Genomic DNA, 25,578 nt, shown 5'->3' with positions numbered 1-25,578 from the left:
TGGCGGAGGTAAGTAAAAGGAGCCTCCAACGACGAATCGATCGCTCGATTAATCGATAACGGAAATCATTATCGATGATTTCCGTTATCGATTATTATCGATTTTATCGATTCGTTGTTTCAGCTCTACTTTACGGTATGAAAAGAAGTGTCTTCAACATAAACACAACAAAGAAACGAGTTATACAAGATATAACCATTTCATTTGCAGCTAACACAAAAGAGAACGGACACTTAGCAGCTTTTACCCTTTGGGTGGAAGACCGGACCTTGACCTTCTTCTCAGTAGAGCAAGCAAGGCTTTGGTTGCTCAGCAGCTTTCTGCCGTAGTATGTTAGCCAACATAAGCAGGCATTTACAGATGCAAAGGGATGCTCTCCCAATACATTATTAAGGCTAACTACGTTCAGGATTGGCTTATTTTATCCTGGCATAGACATGCTGTCCTTCTACACAGGTCAAGATGTTATTGCATGGAAAAAGTAGTAACCAGGTAGTATTGAAAAGGAACAAAAGGAGGACAGAGAAAGATTCATATAATTTACATTAAAGAAATGACAGGAGCATTCCTTCACTATAATAAATGACCTGTTAAAGCAATACTGCGAAACAAATTAAAAGCTTGGTCGCTGTATGGTGGAAAATATTGTTACAGGGCAGTTTGAAACTATCAAAACTAAACACGTTTCTGGATCGGCAATGTGAGTTTGAGGTCAGGGCATAAAATTGTTATTTGATACAGCTAGAGAGCAAGTAGTAGACGCATGGCTCCACCAGTTGTATTTGCTACTCGTCTTGGATGACAGCAGCTTCCTTGCTGAAAAAAAAATGACGTATACTTCAACCAGTGCTATTGAATATAGGGAGATTTTAAAGGGACACTCCAGCCATCATTTGCAAGTGGTCCTTTTAAATGTTCATGTGATCCGTTTTTCCCTTTTAATGCCCGGCTGCTGTATATCCCTTGCGCATGTCTTGCAATAGCAAATGGTTAAGTACAAAAGAAGTTGTTTACACTGAGGAAACATGTCAGGCAACCTGGGTGAACATCAGGAGGGACTAAACACTAGTCAGACTTATGGAAACAAACTCTTGGTAGTATTCTCCTTTAACACAGAGTAAAAAAAAAAAAACCGACACATTATGATTAATTGCCCGCTCTATAAGTAAAGATATAAAAAAGGCCAAATAATCCAGAGTTTTATTTATTTGGTTGTTAGTGTTGAACACATGAGAATATTCAGATGGGTCACCCGAAAGATTACAGAACTGTGTGGGGCACAAAGAAAAACTTAACAAAATAAAAAAAAAAAAAAAAAACTTACCTTCGATAAAGAGGATCAATAGTTATGTGAATGAGACGACACAGAGCTAATGCTATTGATTTGTGCGAAGTGCCGTAGAAAGGGGGCATTTGATCCATAATGTTTTGTGCGTGTTGCCAGTCTCCAATCTTTAAGAGAGCTTCTAATAAACCGAGCTTCTGATTGTCAGGAGGCTGAAATAGATTAGCGGACATTAGTCGGGCTGACGGTGCTGAATGCGTTTCTTCTAACAGGTATGACCTGTTACCGGCCTACACAATACCCAGTCTACTCTATTGTGCCATTATTAGGGCTTTAAACCGATGTACACCGTTCACTTATTCTAGTTGACCAGCAAGAGCATACACAATGGGAAAACCATGGCAATTTACCAGAAAGAAATGCCTTATATTTTATAAGGGAGAGAATATTGAAAAGCTTGTTTTTTCTATTTTCTAGCTATTCATTTTTTGTTATTAACAAATAAATAAAACTTAACAGGGCTTTGCTGAACAATGTATGTAATACAATATGTCCTTTGAGTGTTGCCCAGCGAAATATTAATGCATCTCATTGGGATTAGGCTTTATCAACTTCAAGGATAAACTTCAGCATATTAGGTAAACAGAACTTCAAATTATTTTCTCTTTTTTTAATGTCTTAAAAGAAGTTCTTTCAATAGAAAGATTTCCCTCCCTCTTTAGAAAAAGCAGCTCTAGACACTGAGCACAAGTTTGGGCTAATAATTGCCTTTCCAACCACCCTGCAGAGAAGCTTTGTGGTCTGAAGGTTAAGCTCCTGAAAGGGATAAAAGTGTTCCTACATATGATAGAAACCACCAACTGCTACGACAGACAGCATTCCCAATAATGGGTGAAGAAGAAGAACGAAGGCCTTGATTGATCTATGGATGTTACTGCTTGTGCCTTGCTTTAAGGATCTCTATGCCAATATCCCAAAAATCGGCCGTTAAGATTGGGATCTCTTTCTTCACGGTCACAAATCTTGTAATAAAAAAAAAAATCTCTATTTGTTAGAGTAGCCTTTACAATGATTTGGCCATAATCTAACTTGGATAAAATTCTGCCTGTCTGTACAGATACTGAAAGCTGCTTGGGCATAATGCATAAGCCATAAAAAGTGCCGTTGGATGTACGAGAACATTTAATCGGTGTCCATGCACTCGTGCGAAACAGACAGGAAAAGCAGCGCTTACGTTTATCCAGGAATCACCATCAATGTAAGTTTACGTACACAAAAAACATAGCAAACAAAATAAATGCTACACTCTGGAGTATGGTCTACCTTGTCCTAATAATTCACATCAGTCTACGTCCAGGAAATGTGTTATCACCGACGATACCATCACTAAGTATATATAATTTCATATGTGGACAGGTTTCCTTACACTGTGTGTGAGTAGGGATAGTTTTTCAAGCAATTTAATAAGTTAGCTATGTCTGCTTCATCCCATCATGGACTTGGTACACTGCTGTACCATCATGGAAGTTGGGACTTAAATTACAGAAATATGGTGAACTGCAAAGTAAGTTCCAAGGCGGTTCTGTAGTGTATACTATAGGACATTAATATGTATATATACTTAGATTAAGATTTATTAAATCAAGTATGTGCCTTGCCTAGCAAGCCTACTTAGCAGTTTGGAGACCTCACAGAACCAATCCGGACGTGAAATGGTTTTCCGCAACAAATGTAAAGAACATGAAAATAATATCCATAAAACCAAACACTACTGGCATTTTAAAAACAATCAAAATGATGCGTCATCAAGTACCAACATCTTTCAACAAGAAGAAAGAAAATGTCTTATCAGTAATCACATTTTAGTGGGTTGGTCTTATAACATTAAATGATTTACTCTGTGGCTGATGGCTTGAACCTGGAAAAAGTACCGTTATCTTAGTGACTTGAAGGTGCTTTATTTAATTAAAACTTAGTGATACAAAAAAAGAAAAATCACAATTTCGGTTTTACTGTAACTATAGAGTTCAAAACTATTTCCTCATAGCTGACCCCTCTGTCAGGAAATTAAATTAAAAGGAAGCTCAAACATGTCTGATTTTAGCATGGATTAGTTATTTATTTTTACCCTGCCGCTCAAAACTTATGTTAAACGTGACTCATCTTTAGTATGTTACATGGAAAGAAGAAAAGCAATTGCTTGGAAATTACTTACTTTCTCCACTTTTTCTTCATCTTTATCTTTGTCCTTTTCCTTCTCGTCAGCTTTATCAGAAGACAGGACAACCAACGTTAATTTCCTTACAATTTGCTTCGCTTCTATAACCTCTTTCTTGTGTTCCTCGAGGATGACGCTGTCTGATGGAAGAAGCTAAAAGAGGGCAAGATCGCTGACATTACTTCTTCACAAAATGAAGATTATTATAATTTTTTTTTACAAGCAATTAGATTCCACTTTTTAGTGTGTAAATTATGTTTAAAAACACACACATTCTATTTGTTCCCATTAGTCTTCCACAGGTGCGATCATTACTTGGGTTTTGTTGGCTTTATATAATATAAATTATATATATATATATATATATATAGAGTGTGTGTGTGTGTGTGTGTGTGTGTGTGTGTGTGTGTGTGTGTGTGTGTGTGTGTGTGTGTGTGTGTGTGTGTAACATGCAGTCCAAATAGCTTTTCTCTCAAACATTATGAAGACATCTGGAAACTTCCAAGGTGTAGCCGATGTCGAACACCCAATGATCCAGAGGATCAATGTGGCTTTTGATCCTTGGAAGGATGAAAGTAGCTTGATTTAAACCTCGAAGTGTTTACGTTGTGGTAACCAGAACTTATCACCTGAGGTATGATTTTTATCAAAAATCTATGCCGGGGAAGGGAATACCATACGATCTAACCTTGGAAACAGAATAAGCTGACCAAGATTTTAGCCAGCACGTTCTTTGAACCACAGCAGTTAAGGCAAAAGTTTTTGCCGCCATAAGGATGGATTCAATAGCCAAGTCTCAAAGAAAATCCACTGCAGCTGAGACATCTGTAAGAGTATCGCTGATCTCCTCTCAGGGATAGATCATCCGCCACCTGCTGTAACCACAGCTTTATAGAACAGAATAAAGATGCAGAAGTAATACCCAGACGGAAACCAGCCACAGCTCATTCAAGCCCTTTCCTGACAGCTCTTTCAGCCTTCCTGTTCATGGGGTCAGAGAAACCAGAGGCGCCTTCCTGTATCTATTTGTGGCTTTGTCCACCACAGCATCAACCCTAGAGGAGGGCGACAACTCCTCTATAAAAGGGAAAACAGACATTTAACGCTGCTGGAATTGCAGTTTCTTTTCAGGATTCCACTGATCCAAAACCATGGACTTGGGCACTCTGGCACAGCAAAAGTTCTATGCCGTTTAGAATAGGTAGCAAAGAACCTATTCTTACCTCCTACTTCATCAGGTATCTCTAAAGACATCCTGATGACTGAAATAAGGTCCTCATTTGACAAGAAGGTTTCACAAGACAGACCTTCATGCTCAGGAGGAAGAGGCTGGATCCAGATTATGGACGAAATCCCTTGAAGTAGATGTGGTCATGGCTGGAGAAGCAGGAATCTGGCACCTAAATTGCTCAAAAGTATTCTGGAGCTCAGAAGGAAGCCATTTAAAAAATTCACAGCCAGTATCCTCAGGTTCTCAAACAGGAAGAACAGGCTTTGAAACACAGTGAACATGCCAAAGTACTTAAGACTTTGAGGCAGCTTTCCTAAAAATCTCTAATGTGGCTGACAAGCAAGTTGAGGTAATACAGGAAAAAAAAATAAATAAATAAATAAACTTCACGCCTACATTCACAACCTCGAGAGAACACAGACATCACGCATGCCATTTAAACAAGTCACAATCAGACGCACTGAGGATCCAGGTTGCCCAGAATCTACCAAAGCAGAAGACTGCCAGCAAAACCGAATAGGTCAGCCAATGCCTACCACGTGAGGAACAAAGATACGAGTAACAGAGGTGAGTAGTTCCCACCCAAGGGAGCTCACTTCCATCAGAAACAAGGCTCCAATGCTAGCCGGCTGCTTGATTTACCAAGAGGATGTGGTGCGCTAGGGATACAGGTCCTCCAATGGGCCTAGGAAAAGAGGGGGGGCAAAGAAATAACCCTCCTACCGGCAGTAGGGGAAGGAAAGAAAACACTGAGGGGGAAATGGTTTAATTGATTTCCTGCCCTACCCGGATGGAGCTAAAACTCACTATTTAGTGCTGCTCAGTTGAGTCTTCACAATGCAAAGATGTCAACAAGAATTTCAAAATTTCACCTACAAACTAAAGCTTTTTTGAAAGAACCGCATTATATAAGACGTGTAAAATAATTAGGACCAATATTACTTGCATTTCAGCAATATAAACACTAAACCGACATGCCAGGTAGCACAAGTTAAATCATACAGCCACTATATTTTTTGATTCCAATTGCTTACTATGAAAGTGTAAATACTATAAATGATGCACTATACTGCAGACTACCAAATCTATTATTCTGTACATTAAACAAAGGCAGGGCTGATATATTTATAGAGCTTGGAAGTGATGAATGGCAATCTGGAGACCTCTGCAGGCTGAAACCAATTCCCCACGACAGCATACAGAGCTGGATAGGCTGGTGAACTAAATACTTTGAGTAACATGAACGTCACAGTACGCGGTGCAGATTTTGGTAATTTAATATTACCTTGAAAGATAAATGCAATATATTTAGGCTAATAAACTTACATGTACATATAGATCTTCCAATTCAATGAGATTTTGCTGTAAAAGAACTGCTGCGACTCTGTACAAGGACGAAGGAGTCTCTCCATTAGGCTCCTGCAAAACATAATTGTTTAAAGTAACTAAAGAAAGAAAAGACACACAAAAACCCACAACCCCAATGCAACATGAATGGCGTGGAAATAAAATCTGTCATAATTTACCTGGTAAAACTTGAATTTAAATCCAAGGATGTGACACAGTGTTTGATGTTCGCACATACACATGTAAGATTCTAATAACGGTACAAAAAAATCATCGTGCTCCGGCCGACATTCATAAACCTCTAAGATAATATCCAGTACTCTGTTTGGATCCAGGTTGAAGCATCCTAAAAACATGAACATGTTTCGTTTTAGCGACAATTATTAAAAGGACATGAACAATGGAATGAGCGTACACAATATAAAGATACTAAAAAGAAAAAGGCAGAGTACCGTCTAAACAATATTCCTACACAAAAACTGTAAGAAATAGGTCAGACACGAAAGTTATTGTGGTTTCTCTTGTTCGAGACAGACACCTGCACAGGCAAGCTCAATAATGATGTTAATGCTTTTGTGATCCCCACTGCTGTTGCTCACTGAGTGTTCAGCAATGAAGGTTCTACAGCTTGACATTGACAGTCAAAGTAAATGCAATCGACCAGTAGTGTGTGAAATATTTAATATTTTTAATATTTTGTCTCTAGCAGTATTGCCCATTTTCCATTTCCGCCGTTACAACATCACCAATTGCGCACAAAAAAAAATTTTTTAAACGTACTATTACATACAAAGGTAGTTTGGGTCATGTCCAATAACAGTAAGTCCTTAGGGCTTCAAGGGGTCAATAAAGCCAATAACAAAATGTTCTTAGTCTGCCACAACATAAATACACAGAGACAGTAATAGGCAATTGCAGACACTTCCGCAAGATTTTGGAGCGTTTCTGCCCGTTCATCCAGTAGAGCATTTGTGAGGTCAGGCACTGATGTTGGACGAGAAGGCCTGGCTCTCAATCTCTGTTCCGGTTGATCAAAAAGGTTTTCGACGAGGTTGAGGTCGACGCTCTGTGCAGGCCAAGTTCTTTGTATGCTCTTTTCTATTCCAGCGTGACTGTGCCCCAGCGCACAAAAGCAAGGTCCATAAAGACATGGTTGGATGAGTTTGATGTGGGAGAACCTGACCTCAACCCCATCGAACACTTTTGGGATGAACTGGAATGGAGATTGCGAGCCAGGTCTTCTCACAAATGCTCTACTGGAAACGCGGGTGAAAATTCCCACAGAAAAAAATACTCCAAAATCTTGTGGAAAGCACTCCTGGAAGAGCTGAAGCAGATGTAAATGGAAAGAAGGGGGGGGGGACTACATATTAGTGTCCTTAGAATGCATGTCAAAGTACCTGTTGGTGTAATGGTCAGGTGTCCCTAAACTTTTGTCCATATAGTGTGTTTATATGTATAGTCAATTTCTTATTGCATATACATATTAAAGAATAATTGAACCACACTTTGCATAATTTTTAGACGATTATCAGACAAGTAATGTGAAGAGTCGCATTAAAACATCTACATTGAGATGTAAGTCAGACAGGAAAAAGCAATTAGAAGAAGCTTACTGTGCATCTCTTACCAATTAAAGATTTGATGTTTTCTAGGATTAGGTCACTTGTTATGCCTCTTGATAGATCTTGCCCAAGCTCTGCGATAAGCTTGGCATACCCTTCATTCTCTTCTCGTAATAAATTAAATTTTTGCTGTTTATAACTGGAATTTGGAAGAAAAAAAAATGTAACGCGGCAACCGAAATCAAGTCGTCATACTTTAAACAAAGGAAAAAAAAATGACACGCTTTTATTACGGAGAACAATTCTCATCAAACATAACACCACAAACACATACTGTTCAAGCACTTTGACGAGTTACAAACACTACTATGAAGTGGCTCTTGGACCGCATCACTGACTATTCAGTTTAGTGTGAAGAAGTTCGATTTACTTCCACTTATGTACAGTCTCTATACACTAACATAAAAGTTATTTCAGAGATTTTCACACCATACCACACACAAACTAACAAATCCGCTGATCACTTAAGCAACGTTACTTTTTTATCTCGAGCATATTTAATGGTGCTTGGTAATGCATTCTTTTTGTATTGCTAATCCTGATAGCACCAGTGACATTAATGTCAAACTCAAAAATCTTTCAGCATCGTTAACGTCACTTTAGCGTAGGCAAGAACGTCAGGCATCTGATCGTTGATAAAACAGCTATAAGAGACACCGGTATATAGTTTATTATACACTGAGGTATGATTACCATTTACTTTAGCCTCAAAATTTAAAGGTCTTTATTTTTTATTATTATTTATGATTTGGTGTCATTGGGCAAAGGACCTTCTTGACCTGGCACCGATAGTTATATTTGATGGTGCCCTTACAGTGATAAGGTGACCTTGTGTGTAAGGACAAAACATCCTTCTTAAAAGTTATATTAAACCAATGTTAAACCCCTGAAGCCGCATTGAGTACTAGAAGTAAAGTGTAAATAAAATGAAAAGCCCATTTAGGAAATAACAGCATCTACTTTAAAGACTTACAAAAGTTTGGTCTTTATTTTTACAGATTTCTGATTGAACTGTTGAGACTGTTTGATGAGACCCAATGATTCCAGTGTTTCAGGGTCCAGCCGCTCCTTCAGGATTGTGTCGGATACTAGATACTGGAAGACAAAACACAAAAAAGGTGAATGGACGGAAGCACAAACCTAGTGCAATTTAATAGGAAATGCAATCAAATTGCCTAAACGTCTAAAAATCTATATTTGAGCCTAATGGCATTATGCACATTAGTGGGGACAAGCATTATTCGCTAAAAGGTGAGCTGCAGTTAGATATCTAGGGTAAAATTACTAGGGTTTTTCCTTTTATAAGTTGGTAAATTAAAATTCAAGTAACACCAAAGGTTTGTCAGTCAACAAATAACCTTCCGGTGGGCCCATAATAATATACATGTAAAAACAAAATCGCCCATTAGAAAACGTCACACTTTCCTTTACATGCAAAACAATGATATGCTCTTTTTTTTTCTTCCTAAAAATACATTTTAAATAACTATTTTTATCGTTTTAGAATATTGTTCTTTGATGTTTTTCATTAAAAAAAAGGGCACAAATATTAAACACATTTACCAAATAACTAGAATAAAAATCTTACCAAGCATGACAACACTAATTGTGTAAAATGGTCTCGTTTCCATTTTTCTTCCAAGCCGCTGGTTTCGATATCTAATTAAATAAGGTGAAAAACAGTCTGCTTTAGTAATACGTTTTGGGAAGTCAAACGGCAAATATTAGGACTTTAGACCCCTTCTAGAAGTACGTGTAACACTTAGCTCTAATAGATTTCCTTCACAAAGTTTAAAAACTATTTAATTACTATTTAATCCGTCGTTAATGTTAATTATTTCAAGTAACTGAACCAACAATAGTTGAATACAGAAATACCGAACATCACAAAACTTACCCAAAATAGAGAAAACATCTGCTAATATTGAAGGCATGTCATCTCGGAGGTCCTTAAACAGAAAAATGATCAATTTACAGAGGGCATTAAAGGGCTAACATTGTAACATCACAACTTCACATTCTCTACCAGTATATGTCTTATGCATGTTCAGGTTATCGTTCATTTTGCATACTGTCAAGTTTTAATGTTATTAGTGTTGTATTCTCCCTTGTAATAACACTACTGAATCTGCTGGCCCTCCGCAAAATGTAACAGTAATAAAGATAATTGTAATATAACGGGAAAGTGGAAATTAGCATTTTATTAAATATCACCATAAGAGTATTTTAAAAGGCAATAGATGTAAGCATGGACAAATTAACTACTCTAACATACCATACATATGTAACTGTCCAGAAAATGTAGAACTGTGGATATCTATTCACACTATTCTTTTCTCTTGCTTTAGTTTATTAGTTTTCCCCTTTTTGGTGTTAAAAAGAAAATCTCACTGTATATTTTTGTTCATGACCAGCGAATTAGTTAATAAAATAAAGCATGTTTATGAGAACTATTTCTGCGTGTCTACATATTCAGGTTGATAACGCTTGAAAAGATTAACAAAGGGGATAAACAATACTTTTCATGGTCAGCCAATAATTGGGGGAGGGAGGCATTTCTAGGACATTGTGGGAACGTGAAAATCTTTAACAACCTATGAGCAACAGTTACAGACCTCCGACACTCAAATGGTATATAAAAACATTGAAGCATTTATAACCATCAACAGCTAAAAATCTTCCAGAGACTAAAAAGGGTGATCTAAAATAAACTTACTATGACATCGGCGAGAACTCCGGACGCTTGGTCCTGCTTTAGACTTCCCTTTACAACGTGGCACGCCAGTTCATAGAGCATCTGCTGAATTTCTATGATCAAAGAGGAAAATACATTCATAACATTGCATGTAATACAGTGCACGAGAATACCTATAGGTGGACTACGGTGATCAAGAATTCCATCCCTCTCTTTATATATTATACATAAACACATTTACAGTATATCACAAATGTGAATACACCCCTCACTTTTTTGTATTATCTTTTCATGTGACAACACTGAAGAAATGACTCTCTGCTACAATGTAAAGTAGTGTACAGCCTGTATAACAGTGTAAAGTTGCTGTCCCCTCAAAATAACTCAACACCCTTCAACCTCGGCAGCAATGCTGGCAGCACTGACATCTATTTCCCAAAGACAACCTCTGGATATGACGCTGAGCATGTGTACTCAACTTCTTTGGTAGACCATGGCGAGGCCTGTTCTGAGTGGAACCTGTCCTGTGAAACCGCTGTATGGTTTTGCCCACCGTGCTGCATCTCAGTTTCAGGGTCTTGGCGATCTTCTTATAGCCTCGGCCAGCGTTATGTAGAGCAACAATTCTTTTTTCCAGATGCTTTTTCAAATTTAACACACCTGCTCCCCATTCACACCTGAGACTTTGTAACACTAACGAGTCACATGACACCGGGGAGGGGAACTGGCTAATTGGGCCCAAATTGGACTTTTCCACTTAGGGGTGTACTCACTTTTGTTGCCAAGGTTTAGACATTAATGGCTGTGTGTTGAGTTATTTTGAAGGGCCAGTAAATTTACACTGTTATACAGGCTGTACACTCACTACTTTACATTGTAGCAGAGCGTCATTTCTTCAGTGTTCAAAAATGTGTGGGGTGTACTCACTTTTGTGAGATACTGTGTATATATATATATATATATATATATATATATATGGATTTTAGATTCTTCATTTAAATTTGATAAATATATTTATTGATGTGGTTCCATGACAATGGACCGAGATGATAAACCTGAAGTATCATCTTCCAGATGAGTTTGCAAAAAGTAAAACTCTGAGGCAGGAGGAGTGAACTTTGAAACAAACCTCAAGTCTCGCTCGAAAATATTCTCTCTCTCAAGGTCAGTCCTTTGTTTCCCTTACACTGGCATTAAGTCATTGCAAAGCTCACCAAGACACGCAGCCTGCATTTTTTCCGGAAATAATGTAGAGTGGAGTAGTTTTTCAAATTTAAAATTACTTTGTTACTCTGTGAACATGAAATGCAGTGTATATAGAAGTATCATGCTTGAAATAAAAGTACAGCTTATTCAGAAAATAACAAAATTTGCTTTTTAAAACTTTATTTAAGGTCTGTATATGTTAAGAACATTTCAACTATACATGAAAACAGGTAACCCCCCCCTTTCCCTCAAATGCAACAAAATAAATGAAGAAACCATCAACACAAAAAAAACAAAAGATCTCCTGTAATCCTCCTCCATGGATTGGACGGGGAGAGCGATCACAATCGCCCAATCAGATTTGCACCTTATAATTGTGCCAGTCTGATGCGGACACATCTTTCATAAAGGTCTTTATGTAATATAGTTTGAATGCCACGTCATAAACATGTTATCATTGTAAAAGAAGATATATCACACTCAGTTTTGTTTCAATTTTTTCCAGACCCCCCCAACCCCAAAAAAAATTCCAGAAACCAAAACCCTGTTTTCCCCCCAACATTTTTCTGCCCCCCCAGACATTCCCATCTCTACCCCTTGCCTCGCTTTCAGTCTCATTGAGTATCACCAAGTACAGCTTAATCTGTGCGACAGATGGTTCCCGGCTGATTCTATCCCAACCCATTACCAATAATTGTGTGAGGAAGCCTTCAGATAAAATAAATGGTCTTTATTGAGATATTATATATATTTTAGATTATCCGCCTGTTTTCTCTGTGCTCCTACTTTTTTGTTCCAGAGCGATTCGTGATGAAGGGCCAACACCAGTGAGATTCTGCTGCACTAGTGTTGCTAGTCCTGTATACCCATTGTACAGCACTACGGAATTTGATGGCGCTATATAAATCAAATAATAATATAACGCAGAGTTACGTTATATATGCCAAGGAAGAGATTTCAAGCCACAACTCCCGGTTTAGTAAATATACCCATGTAAGTATCTCCTGAGAAATGCCGCATACACCACCACTTGGACTACAAGCAACTCTTTAGTGTGGATTTTGATGAAGATTGTTCAGGTACTATAAAATCCCACAAATTGTACTCAGAATATGAAAACACTACATCACCAGCAGCTATTCTACAGTTAGTGCATCACACGTTTAGGATTTCCAACACATGCTCTATAGGTGCTTGGGTCCTGGCTTAGCTCTTCCCAATATAACGGGAGAGGATACCAAAGTATCACCAATCGCATGCCTGATATCATACAAAGGTACAAAACAGCAAGGCCTGTGTACACGGTTTGTTGCATCTTTAGTTCTAGGTTAACTATTATAGATGAGTGTCATACAGTCAACGGACGTTCTAGAGGATTGTCTCGATCAGTTATCACAAAAATACATATCCACAAAGTCAGGTTTGGCAAATGCATTTTTTTTCCTCTTCCGTAACTGAAAACATATACATTGAAACCTATTTTGCGTTAAATCTGTTACTTAAACATGTCATTTATGGCAGTGGCTGACTAAGCAGCGTTTCAAAAGGAGCCATGAGAAGGTTATGAATACAAAAGCCAGAAGAGATCTTTGTGTCTTTTCACTGTTTTAATATATCGCTTAAGTTATTAAAGGGGCACTTCAGGCATCATATGTGCTTTAATGCATAAGACAGTCAAGAGATCCCTTTAAATTTGAGAGGTTACATAGTTATAAAGGCTGAAAAAAGACGTGTCCATCAAGTTCAACCTTTCCATATCCGTTTATTTCTTGCTGTTGATCCAAAAGAAGGGGAAAAAAACCCAGTTGTGGCTCTTTCCAATTTAGCACAAACTAGGGGGGAGAATTCCTTCTTGACCCTAGAATGGCAGTCAGATCTCTCCTTGGGAGGTGCCCCCTAGCAAATGCATAATCCCCATGTGTATTTCCCCCTTGTCCATGCAAGAGACGTCTTCGGCTGAGGGTGCCAGTGTATGCAATAATGTTTTCTATGTCCCTGTTGCATCTGCTCATACGTTCTACTTCATGCTCTAAATCACACAATTTTGAAGTACAACATTGCATTTGAAGGCTTCTTTATCGTATGTCGGGCCACAGCCAGGACAGTGGTGCATCAGGCACAGAGGTACAGGAGGGCAACTAGCTGTAAAGCTCTGACAAAGTCCAACACAGATCACTCACACGAGGGCATGTCATATTTGACATGAAAGGGGTTAATTATAATTCATTACTATTATTTATAATTTTATATGGCACCATCATAGTCAATAGCGCTGTACAATGGGATTCTGAAGTTTGTTAACCCACTGCGTGCCAAGCAGATTTAAAACTCACTTGACTTCACCGTGGCATTATGGAAGATTAATTTCCGCATGTGGCTCATGATGGTAGAATCATGTTGATGTCAGTGTTCTCAGTACATGTTATAAAGTGGCTTTGATTTTTATTATATGGGATGACACTAGATTAGCGTGTGGGGATCCAGTGAGAAGGTCCTCATTTTATGGTTGCACAACATGTGTAGCAAATGCTTTTTTTTTTTTTTTTTTTTTTTACTGTGAAATACTGATTTTTGACATTGTCTGCTCATTCCCTAAATACCAGGCACCAGAGGGGTTAATTAGCTAAAGTACGTTTTAGAATGTGCCAATACAGTTAACCCTTTAAATACTGTCCCTAAATATTGTGTCATTATTGATTTATAATATTAATCACAGTTCCAATATTTAGCAGCACGAGTTAAGAATATTACTAGATGACATTTTGCAGTGAATTTGGGTGTCACAGCAAACACATAATATCTGTTATTAATGTTATAGTTTATAAACAAATCACTGTTTGTTTTAAAGTCCCCCGCCCCCTTCTTATATCAGTTAATGGTTAAAAACTTTAAATAAATAAAAATAAAAACATTCTTTGGCAGGCTCCAAGATCTAATGAACAAATCTGTCGACCCCCCTCCACATTAACCATTTGCGTCAATAAATAAAGTGAAAGCGTATGCAGTGCTAACATCCGTATATTTAACACTCACAGAAAACTGTGCAAAAGAGTTTTAACATCTTTGGAATACAAGAAACCCACAAAGAATTTTGTAGATATAAAATACTTTTATAAAGATAGATAAAAGCTATACATATTTGATCTGTCAGTGTGTGGCTGTGCAAAGATATTACAGATCATGTAAAAGACATGGGCTCATACGACCCCATAATGTTATTTTTCATTTCTGCTTGTTTTACAGAATCTCTATTAATATAACAATGTGGATCATCTCAATTTGTCTATAGAGACAATAACATAGCTGCATTACCCTGCGAGCCACGGAATATTTTTGCTTCGCCACCCCCCCCATTCTATAACCACAGCCTTTCACGTTTCTCTAAATAATAACATTTCTACAGTTGCAGAATATCGTGGGGGGTCCGAAGGGTCTCTAACCCGTATACAGCCGGTTAGCACATTGGCTTAGAAAGTTTTACTGAATAATAAGAATAAAGATTGTAGGTTACCTTTAAACGTGGCACATTCCTGGCCTTTTTCACTGAGATTGCGGCAACACTGCACACTGTAACAAAATGAGATCACACACGCTGACTTAACACACCGATGATGTATATGGCTTTGTATGTGCTTTTATATCATAAGCAAAAGATAACTTTTAGGAACAGCAATTAGACAAAGGGGAATATTTCAGATCAGTCCCTATAATGACTGCGGAACATCATTGATCCAACGAAAGATAGAAGAAATAAATCTTAAAGGTCAACTTGCATATATCGCAGCCAAAGTGTCTGTTTAAATTATGAAATAAATATCATAGGTAGGGGGGCTCCTTTGGAAAAAAAAATAAGTTTATTCACTAAAGGGTGAGATGCCAGGTGGGTTGTAGTTTTAACTCTTTCACTTCACCATGTATTATTCTCTGGTAAGAGACCATGTATAATGCAATGTGTGAAGAAAGTCCATTGATTCCATTGAGTCCATGCATTATACAGAGGACGGGGTGGCTTTTCAGGATGTATAAGAGAGCCTCTCCTGCAAATTGCCCCTTTAGTGAATAGTCCGAGCAGTGAGACTTTTCTCATTATATTATACCGTTATACTATCAGGGGGAGCAGATGTCAATACCTCGTACTATAAGCTAGAAGACGGAGGACCGCACTTGGTTTCTATGGCTTGGGGTCCGGTATACACAATGCCGCCCGCGCCTCCTTAAACATGGAAGTACGCCCCATATCTCCAGCTTCCATTGGGACCCCTGGATGCATAACCCCCCTCCTCCCCGACTCTCTTATCACTACTAGCGGTGTGGCCCCTGCCTCGCTGGGACCCCATGCAGTGCGGCCTTCCACCGCGGCAAGCACGGGGTCCTGTATTAGAGGCTATGGATGCACAAAGATCCACGATTTCGGGGGCACATATTCACCCAGCACCCATTCCCACACTGATCCGAGGCCCCCCGATCCCGATCCGATTACTTACAAGTCATTTTTTCCGGATTTTTCCCAGTTCTTTATCCAATCAGCAGGTAGCAACACGTCCGCCATCTTCCCTCTATAGTACCGATAGCCCGGATGTTTAGCACATCATCAGAGGTCAAAGGGGAAAACTAGAAGCGCACGGGATGCTGGGAAAGGGTTCCGCTGTTACTGCAACATGGGGACAAATAAAGACATTCTCGGCACTTGTTGCATGCGGCGTTTAACTGATAATAAACACAATTATAATATATGGTTGAAAACAAAGTTTCCATTCAAAACGCGTTACTCTGGTGCTCACTCCAGACACACGCCGTGCATTGGAGCCAATGGAACGGATCACGTACATTTAATGTACAATATAGGCTTTCAAAGCATCGCTTAACGATCACTTTCATAGAACTGCGGCCTAAAACAGTTTCTCGCCCGTAAAACATAGTGTACAAGTCGCGCCCGTTAACGAATAGATTGGGTGTTTCTGCACGGTATGACTTTACTCACCGAATAATTCAGTAGTAGAGCCGCTAGGTGACAGGGTTACGCCGTCACACAGCTCTATGGTAAAGGAGTCACTGGGATTTTCTATTTCCGGGAGGATGGTTTAGCTTCCGGGCTTCTGGAAGGAGGAAAAAGGCCCTGTTACCCATCTGCTGGCTCCCTGTTACTTGTAAGTGAAAGGAATGCGAGTGTCAGTCAGTGAGCAGTCTCCCTCAGACAAAGAAAGAGCGGTGTAATATACATATATATATATATATATATATATATATATATATATATATATATATATATATATATATATATATATATATATGTTTCTATTAACGCCTATAGAAACGGGCTCTTAATATGTATAGCTGAGAGGGCGGGGGTGTGATAAAGTACAGGAGGGAGGTTTATTTTAGAGGAGAAATGTTAGAACGAGAGGTCATTTAAAACTAGACGGTCAGGGGCTAAGGTGTGATGTACGGAAGTTTTACTTCAATGAAAGGGTGGTGGATAAGTGGAGCAGCCTCCCAGCAGAAGTGATAGAGGCTAATACAGAAAGGGAATTTAATCATGCATGGGATAGGGATAGGACTATCCTGAATCTCTGAGTCTTTAAATAAGGCAAAATTGGGCAGACGTGCCGAATGGTTATCCGCATCAAACGTAAAGGGCTATTATATGATTGTGGTGCATAACATTGGAGCGAACAGCAGGACTTTCTTTTAACCATTTCAGCTTTCACATAATTCGTTCTTGCGAAATTCTGATCTTTTTGCCAAAACGAATGAAATGTTTCTGCTGATTGACTCGTCAATAACACATTTCAAACTAATGTGTATATGCATATAAATATATATTTCTTGCTATTGGGCCATTTACTATAAAGAAATCACATTTGCCTGTCAGTTCTCGTCTTGTCAGACCCCTTGAATATATGTATTGTAAGAAGCGCTGCGTAAATTGTTGACGCTATATAAATAACAAATAATAATAATAAAGTACGTTTCGGTGAGTGTGTTCCTGCTCAGGGAGTGAGTGTAAAAATATCAACAAAATACAAAGGGAACTTGCAAAAGCGAGTAGTAGTTTTGGGTGTATTTTCTTGTTTTGCTGCTAGGAAGTCCCGCCAATCCACTTCTGCATCGCCCCCCACCTCGCTGGAGAAATTTGCTGCGTGACATCAGCAGGTTATCATATTTCAAGCGCATGTATTTTAAGGTTTTATGTCATTTTCAGGGTCCTGTTAGCGTTACCCCATTGGCTGTTTGGCTCTGAAATGTTTAAAAAAAAAATTTTGTTGCTTAACCCCCATGGGGTTAAATGTACAGGAATGATATATTAGAACTGTGTTCACCCAAAAATATCATATACTATGTGTTTAGGTTTCATAAGCATGTTTGAAATAGGCCTTCATTAAAAGAAATGCCCCTAAGCCAGAGTTCATTAGCTACAGGCTTAGTGGCAGACATTGACATAAATGCCTCTTACGAAACACTGATGTCTATCCCATGCACGTTAAAATTCCCTCAATTAGCCTCTACCGCTTCTGCTGGGAGGCTGTCCCATTTGTCTCCCACCCTCTTAGGTGGTAGGTGATCTCTTTACATAATTATAGATGAACGGTTAATTGAATGAATTCCTAGTAATAATGTTATATCCAGTGTACTGGGCCTTTATATTTGTGGGATCGTGTTTAGCCGTCACCATGCTTTCACGTTTCGTCTCTTCAGGATATAATGCGATATGATCTTATATTTACTCGCGTATTTCGGAGATCGCCGTGTCCCTTATTAGAAGCCCCTGTGCGCTTTCGTGCTCCCCCGCGTTCGTTACACGCAAGATCATCCTTCCGTTAGGTACGTTGATCTGTGTGAGGAGGGGCTGATTTAGTTGCGTCACGGTCCCGCCCCGCCCACACCGTGTCTCTCTCTGCGGTCAGCTGCTTATAACCACAGTTAAAAAAAACGCACCGAGATGGCGGCTTTCTAACGATATTCGGGAGGCTTCGTTATTGTGCTTTGGCGCAGGAAGACATTCTTGTATCGGTCGCAGCGGGCATGCGCTTCACCGGGACATAGGTAGGCGTGGCTTCATACAGGGCCTGGGGACTCCGCTCCCATTACTATAGGACATTCTCTGGCTTGCTGAGGGTGATCGGAGTTACACTCCAACTAAAGCACAATACACACTTTTCTAATACACTCTGTGCAGACCCCCAAAGTCACATTGTGTCCCCCATTCCTATCCCATCCCTCTGTATGCAGCACATCAGTGCTAATAATATTCGAACTGCAGTTTATGAATGAGCCAGTGCGCAGGAACCGTATGCCCTGTAAGATCATGTATACATTATCGCTATGTTGTGTTTAACACCAGTTTGCAATTTTTTTTCGGGAAACTGCAAATTTGTTATAGAAGAAGAAGTTCTGTGGGGGGCTCTGTAGGGAATTTAAATAAGACTTTGGAGTGTAACCATTCTCATTTTTTCCGTCAGTACTTCCTCTTTCAACATCACTTTTAGCTTTCTGATGTATATCTCAACATACCCAACTGGACATGTGATTGTGGAAGAAAACAAAAGATTTAATTTCATTTCTTCAAATCCAAAACTCATGTTTCCTCCTGACGTTTTAAATCCCGGAGATCGCTAATTCATCATTTGTTTTTCTCTTCTGTATTCAGGGTGCTCTGGTTTGAAGAGGAAATGTCATGCAACTGTCCGAAGATGTCAGATGCCAATCACGATGCAGATGAGGACAAAGAGTTTGCCGAAGAGAACAAAAGAATCGCATCCTTTTCCAGTTTCCCAAGCAGCTGTCCAATCTCAGCCACAGCGCTGGCAAGGGCCGGCTTTTATTACACTGGAAATGCTGACCAAGTAAAGTGCTTTAGCTGTCAAGCAATAGTCGAAGGTTGGCAGCACGGAGACACCGCTATAGGCAAGCACCGGAAAATATCCCCAAACTGCAGATTTATAAGTGGCTTCAATTTACGGAATGATTGCATTCAAACTCAAATACCTAGCATTCGTAATTCAGATCTACGTTTAGATGAAAGCTGTTCGCAAAACGCAGCTCAGACTTTTAACCATGTATCAAACTCTGAGAATCACACAGAGTTCTTGTTGAGAACTGGAAGGGTTATTGATGAGTCAAAGGCAAAATACCCTAGGTACCTTGACATGTGTGACGAAGAAGCCAGACTCAAGACGTTTCAGAACTGGCCAAGTTATGCTCCCGTAGCACCAAAAGAGCTGGCTGGTGCGGGCCTTTTCTACACGGGTATCAACGATCAAGTGAAATGTTTTTGTTGTGGTGGAAAGTTGATGAACTGGGAACCAAGTGACAAAGCCTGGACAGAACACAGAAAACATTTCCCCGATTGCTACTTTGTCTTGGGCCGAGATGTTGGGAATGTGGCCTCGGAGTCGAGTAGATCAAACAGTAGAAGACGAGGTTCTGAAGCTCCCGATAATCCAAACATGAACCAATATAAAGCACGGATTGATAGCTTTTCTCGGTGGTTTTATGGCACCAATAAGGAGGCGCTTGCTAAAGCTGGATTTTATAGCATTGGTGAGAAGTAGCTATATATTGTGTGTTGTCACAGCGAACTGTAAAGCTGCTGCGTACTTAAAGTTATCCTTGTCTGAAAACGAGGAATGACACAAACGAAAGCGAAGCAGACAGCTTTTCGTTTGCATTACGTTGTTTTTTTCGCTCTTACACTTATCTACACACAGATTATCATAGAAAGAGAGATGCAGAAATGCTTTCATCACTATCTAGTTTTATATACACACACATAGCTCAGGGCCCTTTCTAAACTATTATTTGAACCGGCCTGGGGAGACAGGAACCTATAGGGGTCACGTTATGTCATGTTACCCCGCAGTGAAACAGAGAGAGAAAGCCGTAGTAGCAGTGAGAGGTAAGCGGGGGTGGGATTATGTATATATGTCTGTATGTATGGATGTGTACGTGTGTGAGAGTATTGGTGTGTACTTGCGTGAGCATGGATGTGTAAGTGGGGTGAGATGGATTGTGTGTAAGTGTGTTTACATATGTGGGAAGGTGAGGGCAAGGGGCAAACAAGGCACAGACCAGTTGTGTAAGGGCAATGATGGCACAGGCTAGCTGTTGAAGTTGGGGAGGAGGTCAAGGGAACTTTCGCACCTGGGCCCTGTGGTTTCTAGTTACTTCCCTGACTCTTACACCTATCCGTAATCACATTGGCGTAATTATTATTAGCGTAATATTATAGGTTGGGATAAATTGAGAGAGTTTGAGGGTGAGTGATAACAAATTTTGATTGTGAATGGAACAAGCCCTTCAAATTTCATCCAAACCGAAAGGGCAGGAAACAAAATTTGTCTGAAAACGAATAGACCAAAAACTAAACATTCATCCAAATCGTTTTTTGGTTCATTTGCACAAGTCTAATACTAATATGTTTGTTTTTCTTCCTTGCTTGGTAGGAAAACTTACACTGATGTTTACAGTCCTATATATGCGCGTACACACATTACTACTAATAACATTAGAAAACTTATGTGGATTTATCATATTTTTTTTTATTTGTCCTGTAGGGGATGGTGATACTACAAAGTGCTTTTATTGTGGTGGGATACTAAAAAATTGGAAGTTAAAAGAAGAGCCGTGGGAAGAACATGCAAAGTGGTATCCAGGGTAAGGCAAACCAAGACCGCTGGAAGATCTACAAACCTCTCCAATGACGCATGTCTTTACGTGTTAAAGTGTTTGTTGTGGTTACAGCAGTTTACCACCCCTCAGCTCTGAGATTCTTGGCTGCTAGAAGCATCAAATCGCTTGCAGGAAAGCATTCCCACTGAAGTCAATGAAAGGCCTTTCTGCATATGGTAGATCTTCTAAGCCCACATACAAATTGCAAGCAAGCACGCACGCACTAGAGGTGGCTGAAGGTATTTGCCGTCTGCGCGTTGTTGAGCAGGAAAGAGAGTATGGAGCTGGGAGAACAAGAAAAAAAACAAGTAGAGAGGAGTCTGATAAAGCCCCTATTGCATTTGAATACAGAGAAGCTAAAGTGATATTCATGTCATGACCTTCAAGCAGTAGGTTTCAGAAGAGTTACTATTTCAGTTTACCTATTCCATTATGCATGGTGCAGGTCCAACCCGGACAGGTTTCTGCTAATGCATTGTTTCAAGGGAGAGCATCGCACTTCTGTGCTTTATATAAGTTATTGCTTAAACTTGCTGGAATGGCTACTTCATAAGTCATTGTAAAGTCTGTGGGTTGAACCTCCAATTCTCCTGTGGTCTCCTGATTTAGTGGAGAAACCTCGTTGTTCCTATAGCCCTTTGGTACTGGTGTTTTTGAAACCACTGCTCTAAAGTCTAGGCAATAAAGAAGACATTTACATAACTTTTAATTACAGAATATTGTATAAATTGATGCCATTTTGTAATACATTTTATAGTATTTTTATATCAGTTTGCTTTCACTCATTTCCGGCAGATGTAAATTTCTGATTGAAGAAAAAGGACAGCATTTTATAAACCACATTCAGTTAACACGACCTCTTCAAAACAAGGTGGTAAGTGTATTTTTGGTTGTTTTTCTTATTTTCGTCATCCAGATTCTTTATTGATAAGACATAACAATCAGTGTTATGAGCATAGCTATGTACAATTTATTGTATTTGGTTACAAATTAAGTCTATAATACCTTGTTGACCTTGGACACCTACTTATGCTTACTCATGCAAACTATAATCATGATTTGTATTATTCTCTTCTTCTCTGAAGGCATGTTCATCATCAGGAGCATCAACCACTTTACCTGAAGGTATATTTTTATTTTATTTTTTTTTAATGCAGCCTTTGTCAATATAATTGCCCTCGTGAATTAAGACATGTTTAATTTATGAGGGTAATTATGTTATTTGCAATTATTGGTAAAAATATTGTCTTCATTATATTTATAATAAAATTGGGTATTTAGTATACATCTCTGTGTAGACACCAGCAAAGGTCAAAACAGAAGTCCCAAATATGAAATACAGTACAAATAATCCAGTATTACTGGGCAAAATAGATCCAGTAATCTCTACTCTCCGGTCTGAATTGACTTGTTGCGGTGAAATAAATACAATATCAACATGTTATTATTATTTATTAGTTTACATAGCACCATGATATTCGGCAGTCTTATACAATAACAACTCTTTTCCAGACGGCAAATTATTGGAGAATCCTTTAGTGGCTGCCGCTCAGCAAATGGGGTTTAATTTTGAGGAGATTAAAAGTACTATGAAAAGGAAACTGATGATTACAGGGGAAAATTACAAATCCATAGAAGTCTTGGTGTCAGACTTACTAAATGCACAGACCGAAAAGGTACAAGAAAAGCCAGAGGAGAAAGGTAACTTAGTGATTTCTAGGGAAGCAGCTCTACATTTTGTAGTCCCTCTCTTGAAGCTCATATGAACGTGTATCATTTTGTAAAATATAACAACTTATTTTTATAATGTAGTGGAAACGCCACCGCAGTTGCTTTAATTTAAAACTTTATTGCCCCTAATTTCTATGGACTTTCTTGCTTGGCGTAAATAATTCTGCCACCTATGTGGGCCAAGTAAAGGTGAGGTTAGCTGCAGTTTGCTTTGTCAACAATATACACCCCGTCACTGTTTAAATATGTAAATATCAATTATGCGTTCCTGTACTGTAATTTCACTCTGTAAATTACCTTGCAAGGAATATTAACGTAAGAAGCCTTTTGACCACACTGGTTTTAACTAAATATGTGCATCCCAAAAAGTTTTTTGGCATCCGTTTTTTGAGCTCACTAGTTGTGGTAAAAACCAGAGAGCTCTTCATTGCCTGCCTTGTTGTGTTCTAACTAAAGTTTTGAAAGGAATAGTCATGTGAAAACTGCGTCGGGATGCAGTACAGAGACCTGTTTCTTTGGGGAGACGGCAATACACAGCTCCCGAATGGGATGTCAGATGCCATACGCCATTTTTGCACGATGACATCAAATGCTCTTTGCGTGAAGCCACGTATTGCCAACACTTGGGCAGCAATTTGCGGCCTCTTGTGCCTTCGTGATGATGTTGCACGCAACATCATTGCTGCTGTATTCCCGAATTTCAGGTTGTGAGAGAAGATCCAGTGGATCATGGATAGAGGACTAAACAGGTCAGGTTAGAATAAACAATAAGTATGTATTTATTGCATACTTAATACTTTTAAAAAAAAAAAACCTTTTTCCCTTCAGCCTTTCTACTAACCAAGGTCAAAACAAAGTATTGCCAGTCCTAAGAAAACAGCTTGTAATGTCTTACGTACAAACAACATTTTCCAAAGAAACCAATGTTTTTAAAGAAGCGCTCCCGCTATTATTGCATTAAATATGTGTTTTTGGGAATATGGTCCTGTGTTTTTTACATAACATAGTCATTGTTATGTGTTATCTCTGTTATCTTAATCCAATCAACAAGACAACGTATTACATTTATTTGATGCTCAAATTTTGAAATGGCCTTAGTAAAATCTCCCAAATTTTGACCACGTAACCTTTTACATTAGTTTTAATGTTATATTTTACAGAACCCACGAGAAAAAATACTTTTTAAAGAGGTGTGCACTGAGCTCACGCTAATCCCTTTATTATATAGTTCCACATCAGAGCTGCTTCATGTTAACTATTAGGCGACGTATTGAATATAAGCTGTTAAAGTAGTCCAAATGGATCCCATAGACATGAACATGGCTTTATTTTATGCTCTATAGATAAGCACAAAGTTATAAGTGATAGTTATATATTTTCTAAATTCTGTTGTTTTAACAATTGCTTATTTTGTTTTATTTCCCCTCCAGAAAAAGAGAGCAGTATTGAAGAGAAACTTAGACAACTGGAAGAGGAAAAGATCTGTAAACTGTGTATGGACAGGAGCATATCCATAGTGTTTATTCCATGCGGTCATTTAGTGGCGTGCATTGAATGTGCAGAAGCAGTTGACAAATGTCCCATTTGCTGCACTATCATACAAAGAAGGCAGAGGATATTTATGTCTTAATTTTTCCTAACACTAACTACAGTTTAGCTCTCTCCAAAAATTTAAAAAAATTATATATGACCATGTAAAGCAATGATTCAGAAATGTGCACGTTCTTGTTGCATGAAATCGTTTATATACATCCTTGGTCTTCTGGAAAGTATTTGTGCAAGTCATTAAACCATTTAAGAAACACATCTCTTGTATGCTGTGCAATTATCTGTTACTCTGAGCACCGGGTACAACACACAGCAAACGGCTCTGGATTCCCACGTAATCTTCTATAAAAGTGGCTCTAATGCAGTCACTAGCCCCCCTCTATTAGGTCTTCGGACTCTATTCTTTTCAACATATACTATTATAAACGTTATTGCTAAATATAAAATAACATATCTTTCGTGACATATTTAAAGTGAAATGATTGGTCTGATCAGAAGTTATTATGAAAGAAATGCAACAATGTAGGAATCATAAAATAGTATATCCTGGGGGTAGAAGTAATGAAATGGATGGTGTGTTTTTCTTGCATAAAGCTGTGTACGGTAAGGGATTATGTTGCGTGTGTTTGGAAGTAAAACTATGCTTGCCACCCATGTACTGATACTAACTCCATCTGCCTTTTCTTTTGCCCAATATGTTGGTTGGCTTTAATATGTTTTATCGTGCAATTAACACGTTTCTTACCTGTTTAGTACACACAGGGTTACAAGACCAGGGTTTTGATCCACGTTAGCATTTGCCCCCAAACAACTATCATCTGATTACGTTCTGAAATCTTACACCGTATTCACTCTGGTCTTCTTGAACGTTGATCAGAGAGCGATAGCTGTGTTCACCCCCTTTATTTCTATCAACAGACTTGCCTCTTTGCCATTGATAACCATTCATTTATTAATAAAAATAAAATTACTACTAAAAAGCAAAGAGGCAAGATGCTAATAGAATACAGGTAATCTTTGGGA

At 38.8% G+C, this 25,578-nt stretch overlaps 2 protein-coding genes across 4 annotated transcripts in view; one reads left to right on the top strand and one right to left on the bottom strand.

Annotated features, from left to right (window-relative positions):
* THOC2 (THO complex subunit 2) overlaps window positions 1-16,632 on the bottom strand; it is a 50,904-nt gene extending 34,272 nt beyond the window's left edge. Inside the window, exons 1-12 of the mRNA XM_053473008.1 lie at window positions 16,589-16,632; window positions 16,092-16,258; window positions 15,119-15,174; window positions 10,423-10,514; window positions 9,604-9,655; window positions 9,295-9,365; window positions 8,680-8,801; window positions 7,712-7,845; window positions 6,261-6,427; window positions 6,061-6,153; window positions 3,501-3,656; window positions 1,325-1,497 (exon numbers count right to left, since the gene is read on the bottom strand). Coding sequence (XP_053328983.1) covers window positions 1,325-1,497; window positions 3,501-3,656; window positions 6,061-6,153; window positions 6,261-6,427; window positions 7,712-7,845; window positions 8,680-8,801; window positions 9,295-9,365; window positions 9,604-9,655; window positions 10,423-10,514; window positions 15,119-15,174; window positions 16,092-16,156 — 1,181 coding nt within the window. The 5' untranslated portion in view covers window positions 16,157-16,258; window positions 16,589-16,632. The remainder of the gene's footprint in view (window positions 1-1,324; window positions 1,498-3,500; window positions 3,657-6,060; window positions 6,154-6,260; window positions 6,428-7,711; window positions 7,846-8,679; window positions 8,802-9,294; window positions 9,366-9,603; window positions 9,656-10,422; window positions 10,515-15,118; window positions 15,175-16,091; window positions 16,259-16,588) is intronic.
* A 53-nt stretch (window positions 16,633-16,685) lies between these two features.
* XIAP (X-linked inhibitor of apoptosis) lies at window positions 16,686-24,813 on the top strand. Of its 3 annotated transcripts, none has more exons than XM_053473011.1 (7): window positions 16,686-16,754; window positions 19,256-20,148; window positions 21,162-21,261; window positions 22,072-22,150; window positions 22,362-22,401; window positions 22,789-22,977; window positions 24,438-24,813. In XM_053473011.1, exons 2-7 carry the CDS (start codon window positions 19,278-19,280, stop codon window positions 24,635-24,637), a joined length of 1,479 nt encoding a protein of 492 aa, XP_053328986.1. In that variant the 5' UTR covers window positions 16,686-16,754; window positions 19,256-19,277; the 3' UTR covers window positions 24,638-24,813. The 3 variants fall into 3 exon arrangements, with proteins under 3 accessions (XP_053328986.1, XP_053328988.1, XP_053328987.1); XM_053473012.1 differs by lacking the exon at window positions 16,686-16,754 and adding an exon at window positions 18,533-18,651; XM_053473013.1 differs by lacking the exon at window positions 22,789-22,977.
* The last annotated feature ends 765 nt before the right edge of the window (window positions 24,814-25,578 follow it).

This window comes from Spea bombifrons, chromosome 8 (genome assembly GCF_027358695.1).
Source record: "Spea bombifrons isolate aSpeBom1 chromosome 8, aSpeBom1.2.pri, whole genome shotgun sequence".
Classification (NCBI taxonomy): domain Eukaryota; kingdom Metazoa; phylum Chordata; class Amphibia; order Anura; family Pelobatidae; genus Spea; species Spea bombifrons.
Note: the sequence above shows the minus strand (reverse complement) of the source record. Positions and strands in the feature narration are given on the sequence as shown.

What these genes read in the sequence shown, in the direction of transcription:
- XIAP (XM_053473011.1), top strand. Translation starts at nt 19,278, where the DNA reads ATGTCATGCAACTGTCCGAAGATGTCAGATGCCAATCACGATGCAGAT. An exon ending in CATGCAAAGTGGTATCCAGG is followed by an intron (nt 21,262 to 22,071) that starts GTAAGGCAAACC and finishes CATTTCCGGCAG; the next exon opens with ATGTAAATTTCTGATTGAAG. An exon ending in AGAAAAGCCAGAGGAGAAAG is followed by an intron (nt 22,978 to 24,437) that starts GTAACTTAGTGA and finishes TTTCCCCTCCAG; the next exon opens with AAAAAGAGAGCAGTATTGAA.